Genomic DNA, 27730 nt, shown 5'->3' on the forward strand with positions numbered 1-27730 from the left:
CATTCGGAACATAATTAATTCAATTAATTAAATCGAATGCGTTTATTACATTAAAAATTCAAATGGCAAAGCAAATTACCCCGACAAATAACCATAATGTGTGATGCAAATAGTTGACAAAAAGGAAAGATAACATTTTCATTCTCAATTATCTCCAGGGGATCTACGAGCTTGATAATGTATGATCCAGGGGAGTTTCCAGCTTTAGTTGACGATGCAGGTAATGACCCAGGGCCTAGTAAGCGAGCTGTGACGCATAGGAACGGTGGCCTACCCCAGCTGGGTGACTTAACTCTGCATCTCAAAACCTTTAGAGCAGAACTTGAAAAAATGATTCCAGATCCTTTATTTTCTGGTAAGTTTGAGGGTTTATAGACTTTAGAGTCAAGTTCATAATTTCTTGATCCAAATGAGGATATTTATACAAAATACACATATGCTTATACAATACTATAGTAGGTATGCCACACGATGACTGTTCCTTGACTGTTTCAATTGTTTGGCTTTAAGAGAACTGGCATGCCTAATCTTCAAGAGTTAAGCAGGCCTCTACCAATTGCTCCTGCTATATGAGGAACTTGTCCTGACAAGGAGTCCTTTCATGTTCATCCAGTTCACCCTATCATATATACTTTTATTCCAATGGTACATGAGTTAACTTTTGAGCCCATGGAAGACTTCTTCTGTGTGAGTGGAGATCATATTTGCATTTCAATACTGTAGAACACAAACTAAACGAGATTTTTCATAGGATGACTGTCCCACAATATCCTATGTACTTAAACAAACATTATAGGGGCAAAGAAGATAAGCATCCATGACACTCAATTTGAGGCCAGAGAACTGAAAGTGGAAGACAAGGGATGTAGCAGCACATTCATTTATTATGCCTGTGGTTATTCATGGAAAACCTTCAAGTTTAAACCCATGAGGACCATCAAATTGCAGTTATACTGAAAAAACAAAACAACAATCTCAATCACTGCCCAAAACTAATGGTAACTTTGGAAATGGCAATTTTGGCAAAAATGGCAACTTTGGAAAAATTTTTATGTTATAACTCAAAGATGTTTTAGCAACTGATCTCTGAAACTGGTGATGAATGAGTGGTTAGATGTATAATATTTGGCTGCAACCCTGACTTTAAAAAGAAATAGGATGATGGAAAACTGGCCCTTAAATTTTAATATCAACCTTCTCAGTGCAAAACTTATAAAAATATCAGCTCTTAGATGTAAGCATAAATTTGGACAGAGTATTTGAGAGGCCAAACAGTTAACCACAAAAGTGATCTTCACCGAAGTGTAGAAGCTACCTCCTTCCTTGATGGTTACTCATTAATGACTTCAAAGAATTGCTCTATATGATTTGAAGGATTAAATCTCTCTAAGGTTAATGGGGACTCAGAATTGAATCTGAACTGAATCACCCATCTAAACTAGCAAATTACCGACCAGAATTTTGAAAGAATATTCTGGAATAGGTTTTAGGACATTCCAATTCAGCAAATGGAATTCCAATCCAGCAGTCACTTTAAAATTCATGCTTGAAATGGAAAATGAGCCTAGTATGAGTCCTTAATGATACATTCAAAGAAAGAAGAGTGCATCATTACATTTTATTTTTACAAAAAAACAAAACCTGACTATCATAATTGTTTTATTCAAGAAGTTAATCATTTGTTCTCAGCATCAAAAATTGAAGGATTTAAAAAAGTAGGCAGCAATGGAAATTTAAACATTGCAGACAATATTATCTCCTTGAAAAATAAACTCCTCATCACCCTGTTCAGCTTGGCTATGCAGGAATATCACACTTATTCCAATCAATTTCTACTTCCCATGTCATTGGTGGCAATACTCTAGAACAAACTGAGCATACCCTCCCCTCCAAAAAAGAAACTATCATTCTTCTTTAGGTGTTTTATATTACTTTGTTCACTATGGCTAATAGAATTGGAATGTTCAAGATATTCAATGGCAGATAAGTCTCACTTCCCCAGGTAAAATTTACAAGGCTCACATTGAGTTCATTTTTACTTAAAATAACTATATATGAAATCAGTCCTCAGTTATGTGATGTGAAAATTTTCCTTACTACACACAGTGTGCTATCATTAAATGGGGTGGATGATGGAAGATGATAAACCTTGGCTCATATAATACCCTACACCAAATGATATTCACACATTTATGGTAAAAGGTTTACTTCCTTACTTTGCACTGTGTGCAGTTCCTCAGATAATTATAGAACTGAAAAATCACACAGCCTATGTTTCTAGCTAAGGTATCCCTCAAATTAAAGCATTTCAGAAAAACTAACCATATGCAGCCACAGCCTATGTTTCTAGCTAAGGTATCCCTCAAATCAAAGCATTTCAGAAAAACTAACCATATGCAGCCACAGCCTATGTTTCTAGCTAAGGTATCCCTCAAATTAAAGCATTTCAGAAACACTAACCATTTTGCTACCATACCACAAAGTTTTGATCATTATTATAATATTTTCATGGCTTTACATTCTAATTATGGTTTCAGTGTGTTTCAGAATAAATGGTCGCAGTATTATTCAAAATAATAACATGCATTTAAAGGCTCCAAAGTGAAGTTTATTTCAATGCATAGGAAAAAACTCATTGCACCGACAAAATTACACCATAATACATAGTACTACCAGCAGGGGATCAAAAGTTAAAAAAATAAGTGGCTTTTAATTCAACCGTAACCCTTATTGAACACATTTATTATTAAAATAAAAATTATGATTTTCCCTAAAAACTTTTGAGAATTACAATACTTCTAGCTATTTAAAAAGAAGTCATCTCACTAAAGACTTTAATGTTCCTTCATAAGGCAACAAATGGAATATGATTGATACATTGAAATCCCTGTAATGAGACACTGCATAAGGAAAATAGGCATGTAATATTTTCTATGATACTATTCCTCAAGGGCTTTAAATGTAAATATTGCTATTGATATTAGTAATTTCAGATTTGGTAATAATCACCTTAATCAATCCCAAGATTGATTTCTTTGATCCTTATATTGAATGCCCTCCCTGTCTGTCCAATATAGATGGCGTTGCTGTCCGCACAATTGAGTTAATAAACTCTGCTTTGTTGCATTATGTCAATTTTGTCTTTGGGTGAACCTAATATGTTTTTTAAAGTATGTGTGTTGTAAAAAGCTGTGTTGATTTTGTTTTTGGAGAGTATTTTTTTGTATCCTGAGTGAAATGTGGCCAAGAAATGGAATTCTCCACCATCGGTGCTTTTTAAGTTTAGAAGTGTGGTATATGGATTAACAAGAGGAACTCCATATTATTAAACAAATTGCTGTCAACAATGGGTACAGGGAAATAATGACTGACAACATGTACAACAGAAAACAAACACTGATAGCCCAGAAATCCATATACCACACTTCTGAACTATTATGGCACTTATAAACATGCTTTGGAGGAGTTGGAAATTTGGTAATCCCTTCAGTCTGACAGGTTTGAGGTGGTCAATGAAACATTATACCTCTCCCGTTCCCCTCTCCTAAAATTCTTAAAAGACTCCAAAAACTTTCCACACCAACCCTACCCCCACCAAGGCAGTGATGATCATCAACTGCCTCTTAATAAAGGTCAAACCATTATAGACAAACAGCCCCCCTTATTAAATGTAGAACACAATGTGTTTGTTTTTTTCCGCCGCTATTTCTAAGAACAGTGAAGCGTTACATTGTGTTTTTCATTTAATGATCACTTAATTAATTTAAACTGTCACAAATTTTAGCCAGTAACCTTCCAATACATAGCCTCCCCCTCCTCTAGACCACTAATAGGCTGCTGCACCGAAACTCAACTTACACCCTCTCCTCTTCCTTACTCCCCTCTTGGAGCCAGACTATATAAGTTGAAAAATGTTGATGTACGTTACCTGATGATGATGTGCAGCATTGAAACCATGGTCATGAAATAATAAATCCTTTCGGTGGAAATGTCAAGTTTCTTTTTGCCCTCATAATGAAGGAATTCCACAAAGTTAAACCTGAAACTGTTTTGTTTAGCCTACTCTGTTTAGCCTAGAGAAGGTGCGATGGGGTCCACAGTTTAACATCCCATCCAATGGATGTCGTACTCACTCAAAGTGCTCTCCACAAAACACCTCAAGTAGGGATTGGGATACCACTGAAAAATTTGTTGTCTCCAGGATTTGAGCACGGGCCCTCCCGGTGGGATGCCTGTATGCTAGCCACTGCTCCATCTTGACTCCCAAATTTCATGCACTGTAAGGCATAGTATAAGATGAGCTCTACTCCCACCTAAAAATCAATCTTGGGATTGATTAAGGTGATTATTACCAAATCTTAAAGTACAAATATGAATAGCAATATTTACATTTAAAGCCCTTGAGGAATAGTATCATAGAAAATATTACATGCCTATTTATCTAGCTTTTAGTTAACTAGACGTAGAAATTCATGTTCTGTGCTTTTAATGGTTATGCAGCATCTCATTACAGGGATTTCAATGTATCAATCATATTCCATTTGTTGCCTTATGAAGGAACATTAAAGTCTTTAGTGAGATGACTTCTTTTTAAATAGCTAGAAGTATTGTAATTCTCAAGTGTTTTTAGGGAAAATCATAATTTTTATTTTAATAATAAATGTGTTCAATAAGGGTTCAGGCTGAATTAAAATCCACTTAATTTTTTAACTTTATAATTTTTCTAACTCAGCAATGATCAGACCCCAGCAAATAAGAAATATTTACCATGACCTACATAATCTATACCTAAATAATAAAGATGGATCTAATTTTTAAAAACAAATAAAAATAAACAAGTATTCCTAATGGTGATAAGCTAATGGTAATTGTTGATGTAACTGCAGTTTATTTTTTTCTCTCATGTAATTTCTTCTTATTTGTACTTTGAAAATGCATTAAGTTTTCGGAAGAATTTTGGAAATTTATCATTTGCTAAACAATTTAAGAAGTTTCTTGAAATAAAATCTCAGCATTTAAATTATAAAATTCAAAACAAACCATATTAGAATAAATATAAGCATTCCTTTCTAGTGAGTAAAAAATATGTTTTACAAATACTACTACTGAGCAAATATATTTTCTTTTCAGGAGTGGCTGTCATTGATTTTGAATTTTGGCGTCCTGTATGGAGAGAAAACTGGGGTTCATTACTACCATACCGTGAACTATCAAGAAAGCTTATGCAAAACAAGCATCCATACTGGAGCAAAGACCAAGTAGAAAGAGAGGTAACATACTAACTTAGAAATTAGGAATAATCAAATTTGATTTTTGGAATAAGTTAGTTTAATTACTCTTGGCAACTGTCTGTTTGCCATGTACATGATACTCTTATGCCTTAATGGAAAAACTAAATGGGAACCTTAAATGGGTAGAAAATTTAAAATAAATGGAAAAGTGGTTCCTGCATGTTTAAATCACAGCTTATATACAAACCTTATTACTATGAACTGTTTTCTTTGATTTTCATATTCCAAAATGTTTTCATTGGGTCAGAAAATGATTGAATTCTTCTGAATGGATTCATATGACCTTAGGAAATGAATTAAATCCTTCAGCATAACATTTTTCTTCCAAGAATGCATCCTTTTGGCAAATTGATTTAATTTGATGATTAACAAAGGATTTATTTTGCTCTCTGATGGTGGGTGTTGCCTTTTATATGTCTTAATAATAGATCTTCATGAAAGTTTCATTCAAATTTAAATATTATATATGAGTCGTTTGGTGAAGCTGTCATATTGAAAATAATGTCTGGCACTTCTCTTCAAAATTATGTATGAATTATGGATTGTAAAGATGAAGATGTTTAGGATCAGGTAACAAATTATATACCAGTACTAAAAATGAATACATTATAATCTAAAATTTGTACCTGTTCTAAATGAGAAAAGGGTAGCAAGGTTATGCTACTGACTCATTGAAGGTCCACATAAACACAGGTTGATGAAATGTCCAAAGAAGTCATACAAATCAAAATTTGATACTCTAAAATTGTACATGCAGCATTAAGATACAATAAGTTACATGTCTACTACAGAAAACTAGAATCTACAGCATCTCTTGTCTTTTATCACTGAATGTAGAATCCCAAAGCCACAAATTCACATGTGGAGGAAGAGGATAAATATGATGAATTATGCCATTTAATACCTAGATATAGTAACTGTAGGCGATTTCAGATGTTTGGCCATGGAATGGATATGACAAAATTATTTTAAATGTGTTGTCATTCAATGATTTGGAGCTATAAATATTTGAATAAAAAGTCATCTTTGTTTAACATAATTACATGATACCATGTAAAATGCCTCATTTTAAATATTTTTCTAGTATTATTTTATAGAGATATAATATCAAATTAGGTATCCTAATTATGTCTTATTCCATGAATAGAATACAAAACTAAAAAATAAATCATATAATTCGTTTTAAACACCTTTTGATGATTCACATTATATTCATTACTTTTTTTCCACAGAAAAGTACAAATTATTATATCTATACAAACTTAAAAACAGTTTAAAATAATATCAAGCACAATATATAGAAAACACAATTATACTTGTGTCAGAACAAACAACATAAAGATACTTGTGGAACAAAAAAATGAGCTTTTTCACTGCATATAAAATTCTGCCATTCAGCTATAGCACAATCAGTACAGTGGCAGGCTTCACTGACCATGCTTAGTCATGGATATTAACCATTATTAATAGGTCAGAATCTGTTGTATTCACAAAAAAATCTACATTCAGTTCAAGCTAGTTTCAGCTGCATTCAACTGATCTAGAAATACAAGGTGACTTTCCAAATTGAATTCAATTTAGATTTACCTCTGCCATAGCTAACAATAGAACTGAGGTCACATAGTATGCAGAATAAATTAAGGGGCCAAATAAGTATTAATACAGGAATCATGACAAAGTTCAACTAGACATCTTATTTTGGCAGTGAGTTGGCAAACATAATTAATGTTTCAGCTCAAAACCAATTGCAATACATTCAATCAGATAAAAGTTATCAGTCCTGGTACAAATGAGGATAATGCCTTAGGCAAGAGAACAGGTTGTACATATAATAATACGTGGCATAAACTGTAATCATTTAGAAAAAGGGAATGCTACGAAGATATTTTATAAGTTTAAATGGTAAATAATAAAAATATGTCTGCAATACAGATAAATTTCATCAGCAATATTAGAAACATTTTTACTCATTAGGCAAGACAAAAATTTGAAGTCAGTGCCAGAAAATTCATGGAAGACACATTAAAACTAGCACGGAGATTAAGGCCAAATGGAAGATGGGGTTATTATGCCTTTCCCTACTGTTTCAACTTCACACCACGAAATCCAGGACCTGAATGCTCTCCAGAAACAAAAATTGACAATGACCGGTAAATATGATTTTTTACATCAACTATATATGAATAGCTAATACTAAGTGAAATTGTAGTACGGATTTGTTCACATAAATAATAGACGAGACTGCAAAAAGTTGTTGAACTGCATAATTTTTATTATACTTTTATGGTTTTCATAAGGTACAAGGATAATATGAAAAGTCCTTGGAATGGAATAGAAATAAATGACTTACCTTAGAGAAGCTTTATTATTTTTCAATGTAGTCTCCCTGTACACTTATGCACTTGGTCCAGCAATGCTCCAATGCCATTCCATCTCAAAAATTAGAATCCTTCTGGCCTGAATAATACCAGTCTACTTTGGCTGTAAGGTCTTTGTTTGAAGAGAATTTCTGTCTGCCGAGAAAAGTTTTGAACTTAAAGAAGAAATGGAAATCTGGTGGTGCTAAATCAGGTGAATAAGGCGGGTGTGGCAACAATTTGTATCTTAGTTCATGTATTTTTGCCATGGCAATGACACTTGTGTGTAGGCATGCATCGTCTTGATGAAAGATGACTTCCTTCCTTGCCAAACCTGGCCTTTTTCATGTATCTTTTGCTGTAGTTGGTCCAGGAGGTTAGCGTAGTATTGTCCAGTAATTTTTTGAACTGTGGGAAGATAATCTATCAGCTGAATCCCTTTCAAATCCCAAAAAACTGGAGGCATCACAGAAAGGCATCTGCACCACAGATCTCTTCCCAGAGCACTGACGCATTACGTGTTTACCCATTAAGGATTGTCAATTGCTATGTGTGAAACTTGTTGCGCTAGATATCTAGTGGTGATTCTGAGACTCCTTCAAACAACCCTTGTAACAGATGGTTCTTAAAAGTATTTACTTAATAAGAGACATGAAGTATTCATGCCTATTAAGGCAAATAAGTATATTTTCTACACCTGGCTAATTAAAACAGAAAACATTAACTTGTATCAATTAGCAGTATACATTATTTGAACATTTTCTACTTGAACATTGGCTCTTCCAATGACTAAACAATGATGGAAGGCTGACTTAAAAAAAAAAGGGAGAAGTGAAATGATGGTCTATGAATGCATTTAACATACAGCCTTCCAAATTTTCTATTACAGTGAACTATGTATGGTATGAAGATTGAGCTGAAATTGAGTGCAAAGTGAACCAGTTCATATAAACATATACCTCCATTATGTGAAAAGCCAAATGCAATAGTCCAAATGTTTGTTTTATGCAATAATATATATGTCCAACCATTCACTAATATTACTAAATAGTACTTCTAAAAATTTTCCATAATGAAATTATTTCACCCAAAAGTAGGTAATTTAAAACTTATAAGAGGACCCTTAGAGTACAAATCATTTAGCATGAAAACAGATGGATGGAATCATGGTTATCAAGATATTTAGGCATGGCCCAGGCCATCGCCATAGCTTTCAGTGTGTATCTATTCATTATATATGAAACAGTTAACCCAAAAACATTTTTTGCTACTCAGAAAATATATGGAAAAGTCTTTGAATGACATGAAATGATATTTTTCCTGGATTGAACAACACCCTAGTTTCAAAAGTCCTCGTGGAGATTTTCTGCTAACACAACAGTGAGGATAATCTTAAAATTGCATTTCTCCCGACTCCTCTCCTTTCACAGGGTGTGGTCCTTAGTGCAGTAGAAATATATTTAAAAATGGCTAATATATGCACTAAAAACACAGTTCTGCTAGAAGTAAAAATGTAGCCTTTTTAAATTGCAGCCAATTCCAGAGAGAGATACAAAACTGTCATCTAAACAGAGTTTGGAATAACAAATTCAACCCTGTCAACAATTATAAAAAATAGGGAAAAATTAACAACTTCATCCAAGAAAAATGCATGTTTTAAGCTGAGCAAAAGCATCTATGCACTGCAAACATGAGAATTTAGTTGTGGAGCTGATCATCTGGTTCACACAAACCATCATCCCTACATGAAATTAGAGCCCAGAAAGCTCTAATTTATAGTCCTCTGTTAAAGGTAAAGGATCACACTTAAGCTTCAGAGTTATAAACTGGTTTAAAGTTTAGTCCTGAATGAAGCAGTTCACGGTGAGGAATAGAATAGTATTTAGAATCCTGCATGTCCGGGAATGTTTCTTGTGATATCCGACCTCAGTGGACAACTTTCACCTTTCTCAAATTACTTGAAGACATCAGTAGGAGATATTTTTTATGCTGACAACATCAATATTTTTCTTCTCAACATAGTAACTATCACAGCATTTATAACAAAGAATTTTCTGTTCAGGAATAATCAAGAGCGCACATTATTTGTCAAAAAGTAGAGAACATGATGTCCTTAAGGCCATTTATGACCCCATGGAAAATTGTTTTATGATTTAAAAAAAAATGTTGATGTCTAATGGTGAATAAATAAGATCATTTCACTAGCTTAATAAATTAATCATTTTGTAATATTTCATATATATATTGGTCAAGGAATGAGAAATATAAATTTATGCCTAAATGCCTCCAAGTGGCCAACAAATATTGGCATAAACTGTTTAACTGATTCCCCAACATTTGAATTAACTGATTTCCACAGTATATTTTTATTACTGTTCATAATTTACTTCTAAATATTCCCTCTCCATGTTCCAACAAGCATCATACTATAATGACATAATATTGTCCATATATTATTATTGTATTATTTATGCCATTATTAGAGATTCAATTTTTATGCCATAAATATTTCCAAGGAATGATAGACTAGTGTGTGTATCGTCATCCATTTGGTAGAGTGCTGGGCTACTTATTAGAGGACCTGTGCTCCATTCCTAATGATGTCTCTGGGCAACCTCATCTTCACCCGAACTGAGTTTCAGGTCTTTCTGAGAAACCAGTGGTGGCACAGGAAAATGAACTGGCCTCTCAACACTGTCACATGAATTTCTCATGCCATTGGGATTATTATTGGGTGAACTCAACCCTCAACTATCGAACTAAACTTCAGTTTGCTACTGATGTATGGTTATCGTCATGAGTATATCATACAGCTACCAACTCAATGGTCCATAGTAGGGGACCAGAGGGGGTAGTAACAAGACCGTTTCTAGCTTGATTGCTACTAATTTATGAGATGGTGATACAAAATTGGTTTAATTTTTTTTCACTAAAGAAATGCACTTTTTTCTGCAGAATTATGTGGTTGTATGATGCAAGCTCTGCAATATTTCCATCTATATACCTGGAAAATAAAAAACTCACAGAGGAGGAACATTACGAGTTCATTTATGGCAGAGTTAATGAGGCTAAGAGAGTGTCTGGAGGATCAACACCTGTGTATCCCTATGTTTGGTATAAATATAGGGATACTCCAAATTATCTGTCAAAGGTAATTCTATATATTTATATATATGTATAAAACTTCAGTAAAAGACACATTAATCAATAACTTTTTCCATGCTTGTGGTATCCCTATTTTAAAAACTAAGTAAGTATTAATAATAAGTTAAAATCTAAATAATACTCATTCGTTATTATAAGTCATGATTAACATATTGACACCAAATTTCCCTCGGCTTCTTATCCCTGCATGAAAAATTATTATTAATACAGCAGTATTATCTCTTTCCACAATAAAATTTCCTCTAAACAATGTTCGTCTAAAAATGATGTTTAAGAACTGTATGCCTCTGATTAAATTTTGTTTAAGGATTTTATAATATACTTCCTTTCACTCACAGCCATGAAGGATCTACTGTCAGTTGCTAAATTCAACAAGCAATTAGCCTATCTAATTCTGTATTGCATGTATCCCTATTTGTTGTTTCATTTGAAAGCTCAGATTAATAATGGAAATAAGTGGACATTATTATTTAAAATATTTCTTTTTCTGAGGGTATAATTACAATTATATGATATTTTATTTTGTTAAAAAATGAGAAGTGGTATTCCAGTGGGTATGGCATTAAACTACTATCCAGGTTTGATTCCCAAGGATGCCTCTGGGCACCCTGTCCCCCAAGCTGTATGGTTTTTTGGGTGCCAGATCTCCCAGGGAAACCATAGGTGGCACAGGGAAAGGAACTGGCCACGCTAACCTGATGTGTGAATATCACATACTGTAGGGCTTAGTACTAGGTGAGCTCTACCCTCACCTATCATACCTTTCTTTGAGTTGATACGAGGGTCATCCGGAAAGTAGTACCCGTTCGTGAAATAAAGACACAAAAGTAAATATTAACAAACATAAAAAATTTTATTTGAAAGAGGATACTTTAAACTACTTCTCAACATAATCTCCAAGCAAATTAAGGCATTTGTCATAACGTGTGACAAGTTTCTGTATTCCTGCTGCATAGTCCTTCGCCGCCAGCTCATTGAGATACGCGAGGGACCCATCTTGCACAAATTTTTGCATAATGCAGATGGTGTTTAACAATTTCATGAACAATTGTTCGAGAAACATTGGGAAAATGCTCACAGATGTCATCAATTGTGACGCGCCGATCGTTCCTCACGAATTCGTCAACTGAGCTCACCAGTTGGTCTGTAATGACAGACGGTCTCCCCGAACGCTCATCGTCGTGTGTGTTCCCCCTCCCCATGTTGAAGTTGCGACACCACCGCCGAACAGACGACTCGTCCATTACATTGTCTCCATACACCTCCTTTAATTGGCGATGAATATCACATGGGCGAACGTTTCTTGCATTGAGGAATTTAATCACTGCCCTCACTTCACAACTGGCGGCGTTCTCAATTTTTTTAAACATTGTAAACAATCACAGAAACAACACAGGCAATGCTAGCGTCACGCAAATTGGCTCAGAGAAGGCAGACAAGCCACTGAAGCTATCTGACCTCGTCCAGCGGCTACTCGCGTCGTCAGCACTTCATGCGGCACGAACGGGTACTACTTTCCGGATGACCCTCGTAACTGTGGTTTGCTTTGTTGAAAGTCTTGCTTTATCATCCTTTTCCAAATTTTCATCTGTAGTTATCCCTTAAATGAACTATTAGCTAAACTATTACATGTAGATCATGATGAATAGAAATATCTTTAAAATTTGATTTTTTTTAAAATTCACCTCTAAAAAGAAATAAAGTTGGAGAATTATATTTCACAATGCTTTAAAATAAGTGGATGCTTGTTTTGACGCCTTGGAGTTCTTGTTTCTTGAATATAACACTTTTACCTATACTACATAAGGAAAAATAAAATTGAAATTGATTACAGGAAATATATTAATAGAGGTACACGAGAAACTGGATTTTTTACTGATGTGTTTGCAATTCTAGATCTTTTTGAACATACTGTGAATGTTTCGTCAGTATTGCCATTTTGAGTTGAGTAAATTCCTTAACCCCAAATTTCAGATCATTTTAAAAATTACATCAAACAATTATCAGGAAATTATATACTTGCAGCATGGATGCTTATAATTTAGGCATCATAACAAAACTATGGATGTCTATGTGTTATCATTAATACACACATTTACATATAGGCATACACTGGCATATACTTACAGAGGTAGCAGCTGAATTCCAGAAATATATGTAGTACTTTTTTGGGAAATGCACTAAACAGAATATTTTCCTATTAAGAATTTAATAAGATACAACAATGACATAATGCGGGAAAGCTAGTGCATAGAACATTTGATTACGGACTTCATATTCACCCAAAAAACTCAGTAAAATCTAGGATTTTCTTGATTATAAAACATAGTACAAAACTACAATGAACATTCCTTTATCTGTAAATTGATAAACTTTGTATGCTTTATGAGCTATTGTAAAAACACTTCTACAATATCTTCTCCCTCAAATCTCAATAACTTCTCCCTTATCTATTAAAATCAAACTACAGACTGTGTGTTTTGGCTAGGGTTAATGAAATGTCCTTAATTTTATTCAACATTAGACCTTCAAATAATAGGTGATATTCTGCCAAATAAAATATTTGATATTTTAGTAGAATACATTTTTATAAGTAATTTTAAATAATGCTTTGAAAATCAGCAATTGTTTGATTTCCTTATAATATACAGGAAATTAAATAACCACACAGTAACAATATTTTACATCATTTAATAACACTCCATTAGAATGGAACATTGAGAAAAGAAAGAAATAGAGGGCAATAGGGGTTGGTGAAATAAAATGCTAAGAAGACAAAAGGTATTTATTGGAGAGATGGGTTAAATGATCAACTCTAGAAACAAAAAACATTCACAAAGCTATACTTCTTGGATGCCTCAGATGATCAGAAGTTGCTGAGGATATCAGAAGAGGGCGCAAAATGCATAACCATAGAGATGATGATCATCATGATAAAGATAAACCACCAGAAAAAATTAATTCCAGTAAGGATAGGAAATCTAATATCCCATTAATATCAACAGAGAGTAAGGACAGAATAAGTGACACATGGCTACATAATAGGCACACTTTTTTGGGGATGACCCTCATCATACAAAATAATTATTAATAAAGTTAGGTGGTGGGTAAGTAAAGTTAGAGAGTGGGATAACTCAACCATAATGCAATCTCCAGCAGGAGAGAAGAAATGGTAGTAAAAATATATGTCAATCTAAAGCCTCCAAAAATCTTCCACAATTAGACGGCATAGCATTAAGAAACTTGAAAGTAAAGCACCGATAAAAATAATTGTGCTGCTTAGTAGAATAGAAGAGTACCAAACATATTTGTAAGCATTTACGGTATTATGAAAACATCCATAAAAATTTAGAGTAACAATAATCCTGTATCTTAGCAGTCCTCATTATCAAGGCATGCAGTCAAAATTGGACTAAACACAGCAATTTTTAAGTGTTTTCAAGACTTCAATCCATAAAAAAATGGGCCTAATGAGTTTTGGATTCCTCTCTGTAGCTCATACTTTGACTAAGTAAAAGGGATAGCACCTCATGGCATGTTACATAGCTTTGATAGTTACTGACCTTCAACTTCTGCTAGACGAAGTAAAATCAGCCATTTTAGAGTTGAGGCTGAGTATCAGTTTAAGGAAAACATGCTTCACGGTTTTCAAGTGCCAGTGTTATGATACCCTATACATCACCTTAATGTAAACATTGGAACCTTAATTAAGGAAGGCATGCCCGTACTAATTTTAAAACATCTAGTAATTATAATAACTGAAAATATAGACTTCAATGGAGAAATCAAAGAGTGAATTGAAACAGCCAGAGTAAATAGCATTGAAATGAGACCTCTTAGGAAATGAATGTTCAACAAAATCAACAGATGATGCACATAATGTCTGCACCACAGACAGATTTGAGATTTAAACTCTTAAACCATATGTATTTGAAATGCTGATCCATTTCCCTCTGAAAGAGTTTTTAAGCAAGACAAAATATCAATTCCTTCTCCTACCATAAGTTATACTATCATTTTGTGTTTAAACCATTACTGCTAAATATATAAGATTCTCAATTTAAAGGCAATCTATAATAATATGATACCATGAGACAATTTTTTTGTAAATTTAAAATTTTTGTTATGTATATTTTTTAAGGTAATCTACCAGTTAAGGTAGGTTTTTGGATGGACACAACTACCAAACAAATATTTTATTACTCCTAACAAAACACAAAATCCATCATCCTACTCTATATCAGGTCTCTCTTCATCTCTGAGTACTTTCTTCCTCCCTTCATCCCGTCCAACATCCCTATCCTGTTCCTTCCCTTTCCTCTTTTGCCCAACATTCTACCCTCTATCACAGTCTTCAACATCCCACTGCCGGTCAACACCCCATTCATCCACTTTTCCTGCCTCCATAGGATTGCTCCCAACAAACCCCTCTCTTCGCCCACCATACCAAGTACTTCCTCATTTGTTTTCTTCTCTGTCCATTTCACCTTCTCCATTCTTCTCCACACCCACATTTCACAAGCCTCCAATCTACGTCTATCCTCCTGCTTCAATGACCACGTTTCCGCACTGTACATAGCTACGCTCTATATCAAAGTTTTTACGAGTCTTTTCTTAACATCCTTACTCAAAGTCCCCGTCATCAACTCCCTCCTCCTTGTGAAAGCCTCTTTGCCTAGCGCAATTCTTCTCTTTACGTCCCTACTACTTTGACCGTGTTGGTCCAAAACACTTCCGAGATACGTAAACTGCTCTACCTGCTCTAGTTTTTGCCCTCCTATTTTAATGTTAAGCTTGGCCTTTTTCTTTCTAGAAAATCGCATAACCTTTGTTTTCTTAATATTGATTCTCATCCCATACCTGTCGCACTGAATTCCCAATTCACTCAGCAATGCTTGCAGCCCTGTGGCTGACTGACAAACTAAAGCTTGGTCATCAGCAAACCTAACTGATTTTACGAATTCCCCGCCCACTTTCATTCCTACCTCCAGTTCTTCCCATGCCTCTTTGATCATTTCCTCTGCATACAGGTTGAACAGAAACGGTGATAATGGGCAACCCTGCCTTACACCCCTTCCTAACACTGCCCATCCTGACTCCCCGTTTCCCACCTGCACCTGAGGAGTCTGAGACATGTACAGGTTGCGGATTAGCCTCCTTTCCCTCCAATCTATTCCTATTTCCTGCAATATACTCATTAGTTTTTCCCAATTCACTTTATCAAACGCTTTTTCGAAATCTACGAAACACGCAAATACCTCCTGGTTGTGTTCTATATTCCTCTCGATTAATAATCTCATCACTGCAATGGCATCACGAGTACCTCTCCCCTTCCTAAACCTAAACTGATCATCCCCTAAGTAATCATTTGCCCTACTCTCTATCCTTTTGATTATGATCCTGAGAACAACTTTAGCTGCGTGGGATATCAAACTAATTGTCCTATAGTCCTCACATGACGTGGCCTTTACCTTTTTCGGAATAGGAACTAAAACTGATCTCACAAAGTCTTCCGGCCAGATTCCCTCCTCATAAATACTACGGATCAGCCCATATATCCTCTTCCTCCCACATTTTCCTAAGCATTTTAAAAGTTCCACGGGAATGTTATCTACCCCCACGGCCTTATTTAGTTTCATCTCCCTTAATGCCCTTTCTATCTCATTGTCTAGTATGCCTGGACCTAAGCTGTCTTCCTCTACGTCATTTTCTTTTTCAATGTCTAACTTTGTTGGTCTCAGTTCTTTACTATACAGTTCTTCTATATACTCCTTCCATCTCTCTTGGATCTTTCCTGCGTCAACTATTACCTTACCCGCCTTATCTCTAACTGTTAGCATAGCTCTTCCTTTCTTACTTCCCAATAATGATTTAACTTTGCTGTACAGCGCACCGATTTCACCCTTCCTCTGCACTTTCCATATCCTCGCACTGCGTCTTCCACCATGCTTCTTTTGCTTTATTTGTTGCCCGCCTCAATTTATTGTTCAATTCTTTGTACTTCATTTTGCCTAATTCTGTATTTATATTCTTCCATTTTCGCCGCTCATCCATCTTTGTAATCATCTCATCAGTGATCCATGGTTTCCTAGTCCTTTTAGCGTTAATGGTTCCAATAGTGTCTTCTGCGGCTTTAGACAACCCTTTCTTGATCATTTCCAATTTTTCTTCGATAGTACTCAGCCCTTTACCATCCTCCATGATTTTCTCTACTGCCTGTTTGTATTCCTTCCTTTTCAACCCATTTAATGCTTCTACATTCCATTTTCTAACTCGCCGCCCCTGCCTTATCTTTTTGAAACGTACGCTACATTTCATAGCAACTAAATTGTGAATATATTCTATTGTTTCAGGCTTCACTTCGTGGAAGTAATTGATATCCATTATTAAAATAAAAAGAAAGACTCGTACTTTTCCACAGATTTTATTATACGGTACAACGCGTGCCACCGACTTGCGGCATCATCAGGTACAAATTTGCAAAACAGACAGAGCAAGCATATATACCCTCAGGACAGAGTGGGGGCGGGGAGGGTTGGAAGGATTTGAGGGGGATGGGGGCTCGCAGGTGCGTTGATGGATTGTTTTGACCATTTCCAGGCTAATTTCTCGGAGAGGAGTGGGGAGGGGTATGGGAATAATTGCAATTATTCCCATACCCCTCCCCACTCCTCTCCGAGAAATTAGCCTGGAAATGGTCAAAACAATCCATCAACGCACCTGCGAGCCCCCATCCCCCTCAAATCCTTCCAACCCTCCCCGCCCCCACTCTGTCCTGAGGGTATATATGCTTGCTCTGTCTGTTTTGCAAATTTGTACCTGATGATGCCGCAAGTCGGTGGCACGCGTTGTACCGTATAATAAAATCTGTGGAAAAGTACGAGTCTTTCTTTTTATTTTAATAATGGATAACTAAATTGTGGTCTGAGTCCGCATCCGCCCCCGGGAAGCTGTGGGAATTTATCACACTGTTCCTAAACCTGTGTCTAACCAGGATATAATCTAGCTGATATCTTCCTGAGTCACCTGGCATTTTCCATGTATACCTGCGTCTATTTGTGGTGTCTAAACCAAGTGTTGGTGATGACTAACCCCTGTCTCCTGCAGAACTCAACTACTTTCTCCCCGCGGTCATTCCTCGTGCCTAAACCGTAGTCCCCCACCTCATCACCATCTCTTCCTTCGCCTACCGTCGCATTCCAATCTCCCATCACTATCAAATGTTTCCCTGCAGGAACACACGCGATCATGTCCTCTAACTGATCGTATATCCTATCGACCTCTTCTTCCTTATGGTTGCTCGGTGGCATGTATACCTGAATAATAACTAAGTTCGTCGGTTCTGCTTTTATCTCCAGTAGTAGTATTCTATCCGTTACCTGCTCTATGTTGACTACGCTTCTTCCTACCTCTTCATTTAATACTATGGCAACCCCTCGTTGGCTCTCGTCCCCACCGCTGTATATTATTCTATACTTATCACTCCAGTAATCCCCGCTATCTTTCCATCTCACCTCGCATAGACCTAAAATATCTATATTTCCCCTTTCCATCTCTCGCTTAACATTCTCCAATTTCCCTGTCCTCATCATTGTCCTAACATTCCACGTTCCTATTCTAACTAAATTCGTCTTCTTCTCCTGCATCTTCTGTCCTGCTGCTGCTGGTTTTCCCTTGCAAGGGTTTCATGGGATGACGACCGCGGAAGCCTTGCCTCCCCCGCTGCCGGGCACGACACACGGCCGATTGGGCCAAGCCCCTTGGTTGCCAGGACTCAAAATATCTCTATTGTCCATCACATTGTTCTTGGGAATGATAATTGAGGTGGTTTCCCATTGCCTTCCTCAATAGTGTTTTTAACGTGACACCATCACTTACTGGCCGCCCCACTGGGGTCAGATGCCATTGCAGCCGCCTCACTGAGGAACAGACGCTGCGTGGACTACCTTTCGTCTGGCTCCTAACCTTCGACCTATCTGGCATGGGTGACCCTACCAGGAGCAATTTTTATTACTCCCGCCAGCACAGCTCTAGGGGTCATCGGAACACACAAGCCCTTCCACCACGTCAAGGTTGTAGTCCGGGGAGGGGTTATGTATATATATAGTATATATTTTTTGTGACATCACTATGAATGATGTTTTAAGTAGCACTGATGCAAAACTAGCACTATCAATGGAATTCACGTATTCATATTTATTGTTCATCGGTATTCCAACAAAAAGCTAAATTCCTTGATATATCCTACTATCGGTATCATTTACATTTAATTTCCTTTCCCTAACTTAGCAAGCAACATAGCAAGCCCCGTCAATATTATCAAAAAATGTCATTTTCTGATTAAATAAAATGAATTAACTAGCTCTGTAATACATGAATGTTAAGTTACTTACTTCGATTAGTGTGAGCACAAATATTTATGAACGACTGCTTCCATCAATTTGGAAGCTTAACTAGTGAATCAACACACATAATTCTGGAGAAAATGCTTTTTAATTATATTGAAGGAATATCTAAAGAACAGAAATGTCACTAATATTTTTAAACTCTAAGCATGTATGACTCATTTGTTGCTGTAATGAAAAGTATATCCGGGTAAATTGAAATGACATGCACACTTACATTTAAGTGTAGGGGACCACAAAAAGCAATTAATATGGTATCACCCTCACAATTGGAACTATCATGTATAAAATACATTTGATCTACCTGATATCTGCAATAAAAATTGGTTAATACATTCACACTGGAGGAACAATTGAGTTAAAAAGTAAATGAACATGCACATACATACAATGAAATGTACATACCTACATAACCTCCACACTATTAAATTTCATGATATGTTAAAACAAAAAAGTTTGATTTTAGGTTTCACCTGGGCACTTACTCCCTTTTATTAAAGAAATATCTTCATACTAACCCATCCTTGTACATTTCTTTTATGCATGTCTGATTCATACGTGCTTTTGTTACCGAGATTCTGAATGTTCCTCATCTTGAGAGCCTCTTCAGCTACACTCACACTTTGTTTTCTTGGTCTATTCTTTCCTATCAAATCATTAACTCATCTCTCAACATAACAACAAACATACAAGGTTCGTATAAAAAGTATTGGGAAAATCTTTGGGAAAATAGATTTATTTCAGGTATTGCTACAATGCCTCAATATTCTTCAAAGTACATCCCTTGAGCCATCGACACACTTCTACCAGCAGTTTGTACATGACTTGAAGGCTCTCTAGGTGCCTTGGGTAGGCAGGTGGATTCCAGAAGGTCCTTAAGGGCATGTGTGCGAGCTTCTTTGATGGCATTTAGGGTCCATGGTATTGTCCTTTGAGGGAGGATTTCACTTTTGGGAATAGGATAAGTCTACTGGTGCCAAGTTTGGACTGTTAGGAGGTTGGAGAATCGTCACAATGCTGTTGCAGGTCTTCTTTGCAAGCTGACATGACTCTGTTTTCAGTCGTCCATCAAGACCTTTTGGACGAATGTAGTGCAGATCCTTTGCATCGCCAATTTTTTTATGGATAATGGCCTGCACTGTCATCTTTCAATGTCAATACCATACCCTACAAGCATGTGCCCAAATAACTGATGGTCTGAATTTAGCACTTCACGCACATCTCAGGAAAAAATTGTTACTGATACATTTGATACAAACTTTCTATCAGCTTGTACTCTCAACATTCCATTCCCACCACATGTATTCAACATTAACGTATATCCTATCATACATAAGAGTTCACTTCCAAAATATAATTTGAGGAGGAGCACTTTTTACCATCATTTTTGCTGCCTAAAACTGAAATCCAGTTTTCATCATGCTACTGACCTTTCTGCCGGTATTCACATGCATTAATCACACCTATTCAACCACCTGTTACAAACAAACTCAACCAATTGGTTGTCTTCCCTTAATACCGAATCACTCTTCCTATTCTCTCCATCAAATCCAACAAAAACATGGAAAATATTACTAAATATAAGCATTTTATCAAAGTTCTGTCACAAATTGGTTTTAAATATAGAGAAACGTTATATTTTTATAAGTTTAATGTAAAACCTCATAATGCATTTAGAAATACATTATGAAGTGTAATAGGTGTGTCAGAATATATTTTGTAGCAGTATTATGGGAAAAAGTAAAATATGAATAAATCTCTTTGACAAAGGTGGACCTTTTTAACTCTCTGGTGACACCAAGATTATTAAATGCTGATGGAGCCATGATTTGGGGCAGTGGAAAAGATGTTGATTCAGAAGCCAAGTGTAAACGATTATTGACTTATGCTACAAATACACTTGGCCCTATTGCAAAGTATGTTTCAGATTTACCTGAGGGTAAGGTAACTAATGTTGATTTTCAAAATCAAGGCAGAAGTGCAGCAACTATGGGAATGATTGGGGCTAAACAAATGAGAAGGTTACACAAAGACTTCCTCTCCATAAATGAATGATCACTCGAAGAATGGATGAATATTGAATGATTGATGGAAATAAGATTGTATCGATTCATGTAATTACAATATAAATAAAAATATATTACATTCCATAAAAAATTAACACCTGTTTATTAACATTGTAAAAGTCACAAAAGGGGAATCAATTTCAATGAAGAGCACTTTACATTTACATATCAATTCATCACTGTATTCCCATCTCAATAATTGACTTAAATAACAGCCACATTAACAAAAGGAACTATAACAGATTAGCAAGAAAAAAATGAAGCCATGTCATTCATGACATATTAATGTGAACATAGACAAAATGGTAGGTCTCAAGCTTGTCAGTTGAGTGCTTGGTTCCCAGCCAAGCAATGATGAGCTTTAGTAATGTTGGGCAAAAGAAGTGGCCATAGAATGATACATTCCCTCGTGAAAGCTGGTCACTGAATAATATGAGGCAATAACACTCCAGATGACAGTTGAAAATGTTTGAATGCATATTTAATTCCACTCACACCAATGCAAAGTATCACATATGAATCATGTTACAAAATTATCATTTGCAACCTGAAGGGGACTGTAACAAAAAAAAGCAATGGAGTCATCACGTTAACTTTTAATATCATAATTGTATACTTTATCAAATGAAAAAAGGTTCTTTCCCTATGTAGTAGAACAACAACAACCACTTGCTGTTGCGTGTTTTGATATGATCAGAATTGCCTTGAGGGTAACCATGTGGTAATGCACTAGTTTTTATTGTTAAGTAAAAATTGCATAGTAGTCTTCCACTGTTAAGCAAACTCATATTTTCCATAGTACTCTTAACTGACATGTAGTGTACAAACAAAATAAAGCTTCATAATTTATCATTACTGTGGCAATCAACCTTATTTTACATAGTCCTTTACAGCACCAGTAACTTGAGAGGAAGCATCAAGACCCTCGGCTCTGACGTATGATTTTAATTAAGATGCCTCTAGTGCAACTTTTTCTCTTGAAGTTACCTCCTTTCTTTTTTGTTTCTCTGTTTCAGCCTCTTCTGTCACTGAAAATACATTAAAAAATTAGAAAAGTAATTCATAATAAAATAACACAATTATTCATTTAGGTTTCCCATTAGATGCAGCTTATGTCAGTATGGGCTCATGAGCACTATGGATGGACCTTGGTCCATCAAAAACCTACCCTAAGCCAGTTAACTACTCCTAATAATTAGATGTAGGGCCATCAGAAAACTAGCCATAAACATCACATGGCACACTGTCCAATGATAAAAAATAAACCTCCATGCCTTACAAACCACATGATATAAATTAAACTATCTTATATGGTGAGTTGCAATGCTTGAGGAAATACTATTGTAGTTATCGCCAGAAATAAGGGTGTCTCAGCTATCTTAATTGTGAGATTTGCATAATGTGAGCCACAGGGACCCTCAAGAGATCTAGTTATACACATACTCAGGCTTTACATGGAATTTCCCCAAATGGCAAGGATCACCAACCATTCTGAAATCTAAAATAAAGAAAACTACTGATGGAAACACTCTTACACTCAAGTTTGTGAACCACATCCCTTGAGTGTGCCTGACACACGCATGTTCAAGGTAAACATACAATTAAAGCTGGAAAGAATCAGTGCCTGATAAAAACTTGACAGCAGGTGTTTCACTTGTCAAGCCAGTCTCCTTCAGGGGGGATTCTATCATAGGAGCAGGTGATATACCTTATCTAAGGTTTTGCCAGGCACTGATTCTTTTCTCTTGAACTTGTTTGCGTACCTCAATTATGCGTGAAAGCATGAGGATCACTTTAGATCACAAACCCAAGAGGGATAATATCTGAATTTGTTTTGAGTTACTTTGATAAATTATTACTCTTTTCTTTCGTTTAATATTATTTGACAGTTGATTTCTTATATCTTCATTACATTTCCTCATCCTCCACTTTTTGGCCACAAAGAGTATAAGGTATAGTAATTTCTTTCTCTGCAGCAATCACAGTGAGCTAGTACGTATTCATAACATGGTACATCAGAGATGGCCTTTAAAACATCTCCTTCAAGAGGCAGAAGTGAAAAAAATATCTTCCACAGTTGACATCACTGCCAAGACATAACCATCAGAAAATAAGTCTTCTCTAATTATCTCATTAAAATAGGAAAAGTAACCTGATTTCTGGAAATTTTATTCATTTAATATGCAGTGAAGGGCTTAATGTCCTTAATTTTAAAATTGTAAATGCCCATTACCATTCCAATGAATGGAAGCCTTCAGCCGGAACCTAAATTATAAATTACCTGGTAAATCAGTGGGCACATCTGGTAACTTTTCAATTTCTTCTTCAGATTGAGTTATTTCTCTCAGTTCATTCATCACATCTTCCTCATCTTCTGCTGTCAATGCTCCACTGAGCAGTTCATCAATTTCCTGTGATAAAGATGATTAATAATTAAATTATTTCTAAAAATTAATAAGTACTGCAACTTAACTACACTTGTTATCATCTTGTCCTGATTGATGGAAAGGATTATGACTGCAGATTTTATACATTTAACTTTATAAAGTGATGCACATTAACATAATCTAAACTAAAACGATCCGAGTAAAAAGCAAGGATTAAGCATTCACTCTTAACCATGGTTACATACTCTTTGTTTTTCAACTCCTTCCCTTGTCTCTTCTAATATTCTCTCAACATCATCAACTGAAAGAATTTCGTGAACTTTTTTCAGTGCCTCATTTCCTGCCTTAAGTCCATCCAATACCTATAAAAAACAAAAGTAATATAGTCATACAGACAAAAGAATAAATGAGAAGCAATGCATTTCTGTGGTAATTACCTGCATTTCAACCTGTGAAAATTCCAAATCTTGAACCATATTCTCTAAATTATTCAAAAGGCCATCAGTTTTACTAAGAAGTTGCTCCTGATATTTCTTTTTCCTCAATAAAAGCAAGGCTTTCCTGTCAACATGAGGAAAAAATTAGCATACACTAGACACATGAATGAATTACCAATATTAAAATATATGCAGTTAAATAATTAGAACTCGTTATGCTATTAAAAAATATTACTCACTCTTTTTTCCCATTCTTTAACAGTGTCTTAGCAAATTCACGATCCCTCTCCAAATTATTTTCAATCTTCTTTTGGTGTTGTCTGATCTTATCCCTTTGTTGTTTCAGTTGCTTGCAGTTGAAGAAACATTAATGAAGCTTTAATTTACAACATTCATACATTCATAAAGGTTTACAAAAAATTCCTAGCCACATTTAATGAGGTCATCCAGAATCATTTAGATTATACTAATACAATTATTGCATAATAAATATAAGCATTCAATTACAGGGCAAATGATTTTAAATTTCAAATGCAACCATCACCTCTGTAATATTAGGTAATAATAAATAATCCATTCTGATACATTTAAAAATCCCATAACATTATTTGAAAATTATCATATCAGTCACAAACTCAACTGAGAAACTATTACATCCATAAACAGAAAATATCTGGTAGATAAATTTAAAATATTTCATTTGTTATACATGGGTATGTTAGTCACTACCTATCCTGAATAATTTGCAAGTGGATTTGTAAAAAGATTGTCAATGCCAATTGCATCAAATCTATCAAAGAAAGAAGATTTTTAAAGGTTCTAACTAAAAAACAATTTCTGTAGCAGCACCAGATTTGAAAATGCCCGGCAAATACTACGATCAGATATTTATAAGAACATTAAAAATAGGTGCCTTGATTTAGAGCTCTTTGTATCTATAGAGTATTTTAAAAAAGATTTTAAAAACATACAATATGAGAAAAGACTGATCGAACAAATGATAACCAACCGCTACATACAAAAATATACATGGAACCAAAAATGTTCTTTGAAAGATATGTTAATTATTTTAAAAATATATAACTTATTAAATAATATACATACAATGTCTTTATTGTACAAAAATAGCATTAAAATACAACGAAATCCTAAATAAAATTCTTAACAGCAAAAGGAAATATTTTGTCGCATGGTCAATCTAAAAGGGCTGCAAGAAGCTCAATTTCATCATTCCATGTAAAATAGTATGGCAATTGTGGCCAATGACAGAACTATGTCGGCAAAAGTATTAGTGTATGGTTATAGTTGGAATATAAGAATTAGAGAGCAATGAAGTGATGAGTAATCCAGCGAAAGTTTTCGGTAGTGTTGATTGAAAGAGTAATTTAAATAACATTGGACAAGTATCTTGAGAGGGCAGGGTGGTTTGGTGGGAAATGGATGAATCACCTGTTTACTTTTTGACAAGAGCTTGAGAGATTCATGGTGCAAGAAAGAAATTGTATTGTGCACTTGCTGATTTGGAGGAGGCATAGAAGGGGATCAGAATAGGGTGGTGGCTAATATACTGGCTTCCCACCAAGAGAGGCGGGGTCTGAATCCTGGCAACGGCAGATATTTTTCAGTGGGATTTGATCCCTACTTGAAGTACTTTTTGGAGAGCACTTTGATTGAGTATGCAGTCCATCCGATGGGACGACTGCGGACCCACTGGTGCCTTTTGTTAAGAATATGCTAATTCCATTTCTCTCCCCCCTTTCTCCTTTCCAATCCATGACCTAATGGCATAAATGACCTTAGCTGACGGTCGCCTCCCTTAAAACTACTAATATGAAGGCATAGGGCAGGATATATAGAAGAAATTTTCACGAGGTTTTGAGAGAATGTAGAGCCTGTGAGTAGTTATTTACAAATGAACATATGAAGATAATACTGTAAGCGTAAGAGAGAAGGGAATTTGAGTAACTAGTTCAAAATAAAACATATCATGAAACAATCTAGCACAATGCCATCACGACCATTAACTGCTTTTTCGTGGATAAATGTGTGATAGATGGATGCAAGTATAAAACAAATGTAATTATTGTTGATATAACATTCCTTCAATTTGCCAATATGCTACATTCCTGGATGTTAGTCCATTAGATGAGCCATGTGTTGCTTCAGTTAAGTAACAGGGGGAATGTCTGTATATTGCATATAAATGGCAAAATTACTGAGATATAGATGATTTAGTATACCTTAACAGAATGCCTAAGGAAGGAGGTAAAATAAATTAAGAGGTTACAAGGTATGTGGATGCCAGCATATAGACTGCTCATGTGCCATTCACCATTTCAACAAAATTTCTTTCAGTTATTCCCTAATACTATGTGCAACATGTTTATGATTAATTTGGCACCAACTGGAGTCGTAAATACTTTTAGAGAACTCCGATAGAAAAGGCAAACATAATTTCCAAATAAGTACATTGAATTCATTATAAAAAGAGATTAATACATGTACTGTGACTTCCTATGTTTGGATGTGGGGTTTTTCAAACGCATTTCAACATTTATTGAAGAATAATTTCGATTTCATTTCAATTAAAAGAAGGGTAGACTCGATTAAATACTTAGGCGTTACTCCTACTTACTACCTCTCCTTGGTGATACATATACGGGGAAATGCAGACAACCTAACAAAATAATTAGGATCTATTAGAAAAGCATTGGGGTATTATGACGAGAGGATGGAAGAGAAATGTTAACTTTCCCAGGTTAGGCCTGATTTAGAATATGATGCTGGTATATGGGGTGCTTATGAACTTGGATTGATTGCCGAATTGGATCGCGTTCGTCGAAGAGGAGCTAGATTTGTAAAATGTGGTTATAATAAAATTAGCAGCGTATCCAAAATATTAGAGGAGTAAGGCTGGAAACCACTCGCGGAGCTAAGATTAAATTAATGATTAAATCTCTTGCATAAATTGGAAATACGTCTCTTTAGCAGTGACGTTGAAAATGTACCATGACCCCCACCGTACAACAGTAAGATAGATCTGGTAGGTTAAATTAGAAAGATTTAGTTCAGAACAGATATAATTAAAGTGTAATTCTTTCCACGGATGATAAGGGATCAGAATAACATTGTCGGACCGCGGTAGGGTCATATTCGGGTCTAAATCAGTCGGGTGTGTATTTACCCCGTGCCACACATCCTAGCGGTGGCTTGCAGAGTACTGAAGTAACTTTTAAATATTTGATAAGATAACATAAAATTGTATTGAAGCACGGTTATACCACGCTTCTAGTTTCTATAAACAGCGCACCTAGGTAGTTACATTAATCGCCTTAAGGTGAGAAAGATATCCGCACTGTTTTATCTTATCATCAATCATAATAGTAATCCATTTTTTGGTGTCAATGATTATTCTACATTACACCATTATACTAACCAATACAGCTTTATCCTGCTCTGTGACGCGACTGACAGTCTTTTTATTCTTCCCGAATATTAATCCCATTTCTATTCCTTAAGTCACTCACAAAATAACAGCAGTCATTTCTTGAAAATAGACGAGGAAAATCCTATTCAAAAGGAAATCTTTGTGTCAAAATATACCACGAATACATTACGTAAT

At 35.4% G+C, this 27730-nt stretch overlaps 2 protein-coding genes across 3 annotated transcripts in view; one reads left to right on the plus strand and one right to left on the minus strand.

Moving 5' to 3' along the window:
• The window catches only part of LOC139690123 (hyaluronidase-like), a 40823-nt gene extending 19524 nt beyond the window's left edge, over window positions 1–21299 (plus strand). For both annotated transcript variants that reach the window (XM_071587370.1, XM_071587369.1), the window contains exons 2-6: window positions 159–355; window positions 5131–5270; window positions 7266–7441; window positions 10604–10799; window positions 20989–21299. In XM_071587370.1, the coding sequence (XP_071443471.1) occupies window positions 159–355; window positions 5131–5270; window positions 7266–7441; window positions 10604–10799; window positions 20989–21273 (994 nt within the window). In that variant the 3' untranslated portion in view covers window positions 21274–21299. The remainder of the gene's footprint in view (window positions 1–158; window positions 356–5130; window positions 5271–7265; window positions 7442–10603; window positions 10800–20988) is intronic.
• A 71-nt stretch (window positions 21300–21370) lies between these two features.
• Window positions 21371–27717, minus strand: LOC139690127 (charged multivesicular body protein 6-A-like). Its single transcript, XM_071587372.1, has 6 exons — window positions 27545–27717; window positions 24348–24457; window positions 24109–24232; window positions 23917–24033; window positions 23566–23695; window positions 21371–22312 (listed from the first exon to the last, which is right to left on the minus strand). The coding sequence occupies exons 1-6, from the start codon at window positions 27611–27613 to the stop codon at window positions 22233–22235; spliced, it is 630 nt and encodes a 209-aa protein (XP_071443473.1). The 5' UTR covers window positions 27614–27717; the 3' UTR covers window positions 21371–22232.
• Window positions 27718–27730: the final 13 nt, after the last annotated feature.

This window comes from Hetaerina americana, unplaced genomic scaffold (genome assembly GCF_022747635.1).
Source record: "Hetaerina americana unplaced genomic scaffold, ioHetAmer1.1.p SCAF_3, whole genome shotgun sequence".
NCBI classification, from domain to species: Eukaryota; Metazoa; Arthropoda; class Insecta; order Odonata; family Calopterygidae; genus Hetaerina; species Hetaerina americana.

What these genes read in the sequence shown, in the direction of transcription:
- LOC139690127 (XM_071587372.1), bottom strand. Translation starts at nt 27,613, where the DNA reads ATGGGATTAATATTCGGGAAGAATAAAAAGACTGTCAGTCGCGTCACA. An exon ending in AGCAGGATAAAGCTGTATTG is followed by an intron (nt 24,458 to 27,544) that starts GTTAGTATAATG and finishes TTCAACTGCAAG; the next exon opens with CAACTGAAACAACAAAGGGA. An exon ending in TGTGCCCACTGATTTACCAG is followed by an intron (nt 22,313 to 23,565) that starts GTAATTTATAAT and finishes ATGTATTTTCAG; the next exon opens with TGACAGAAGAGGCTGAAACA.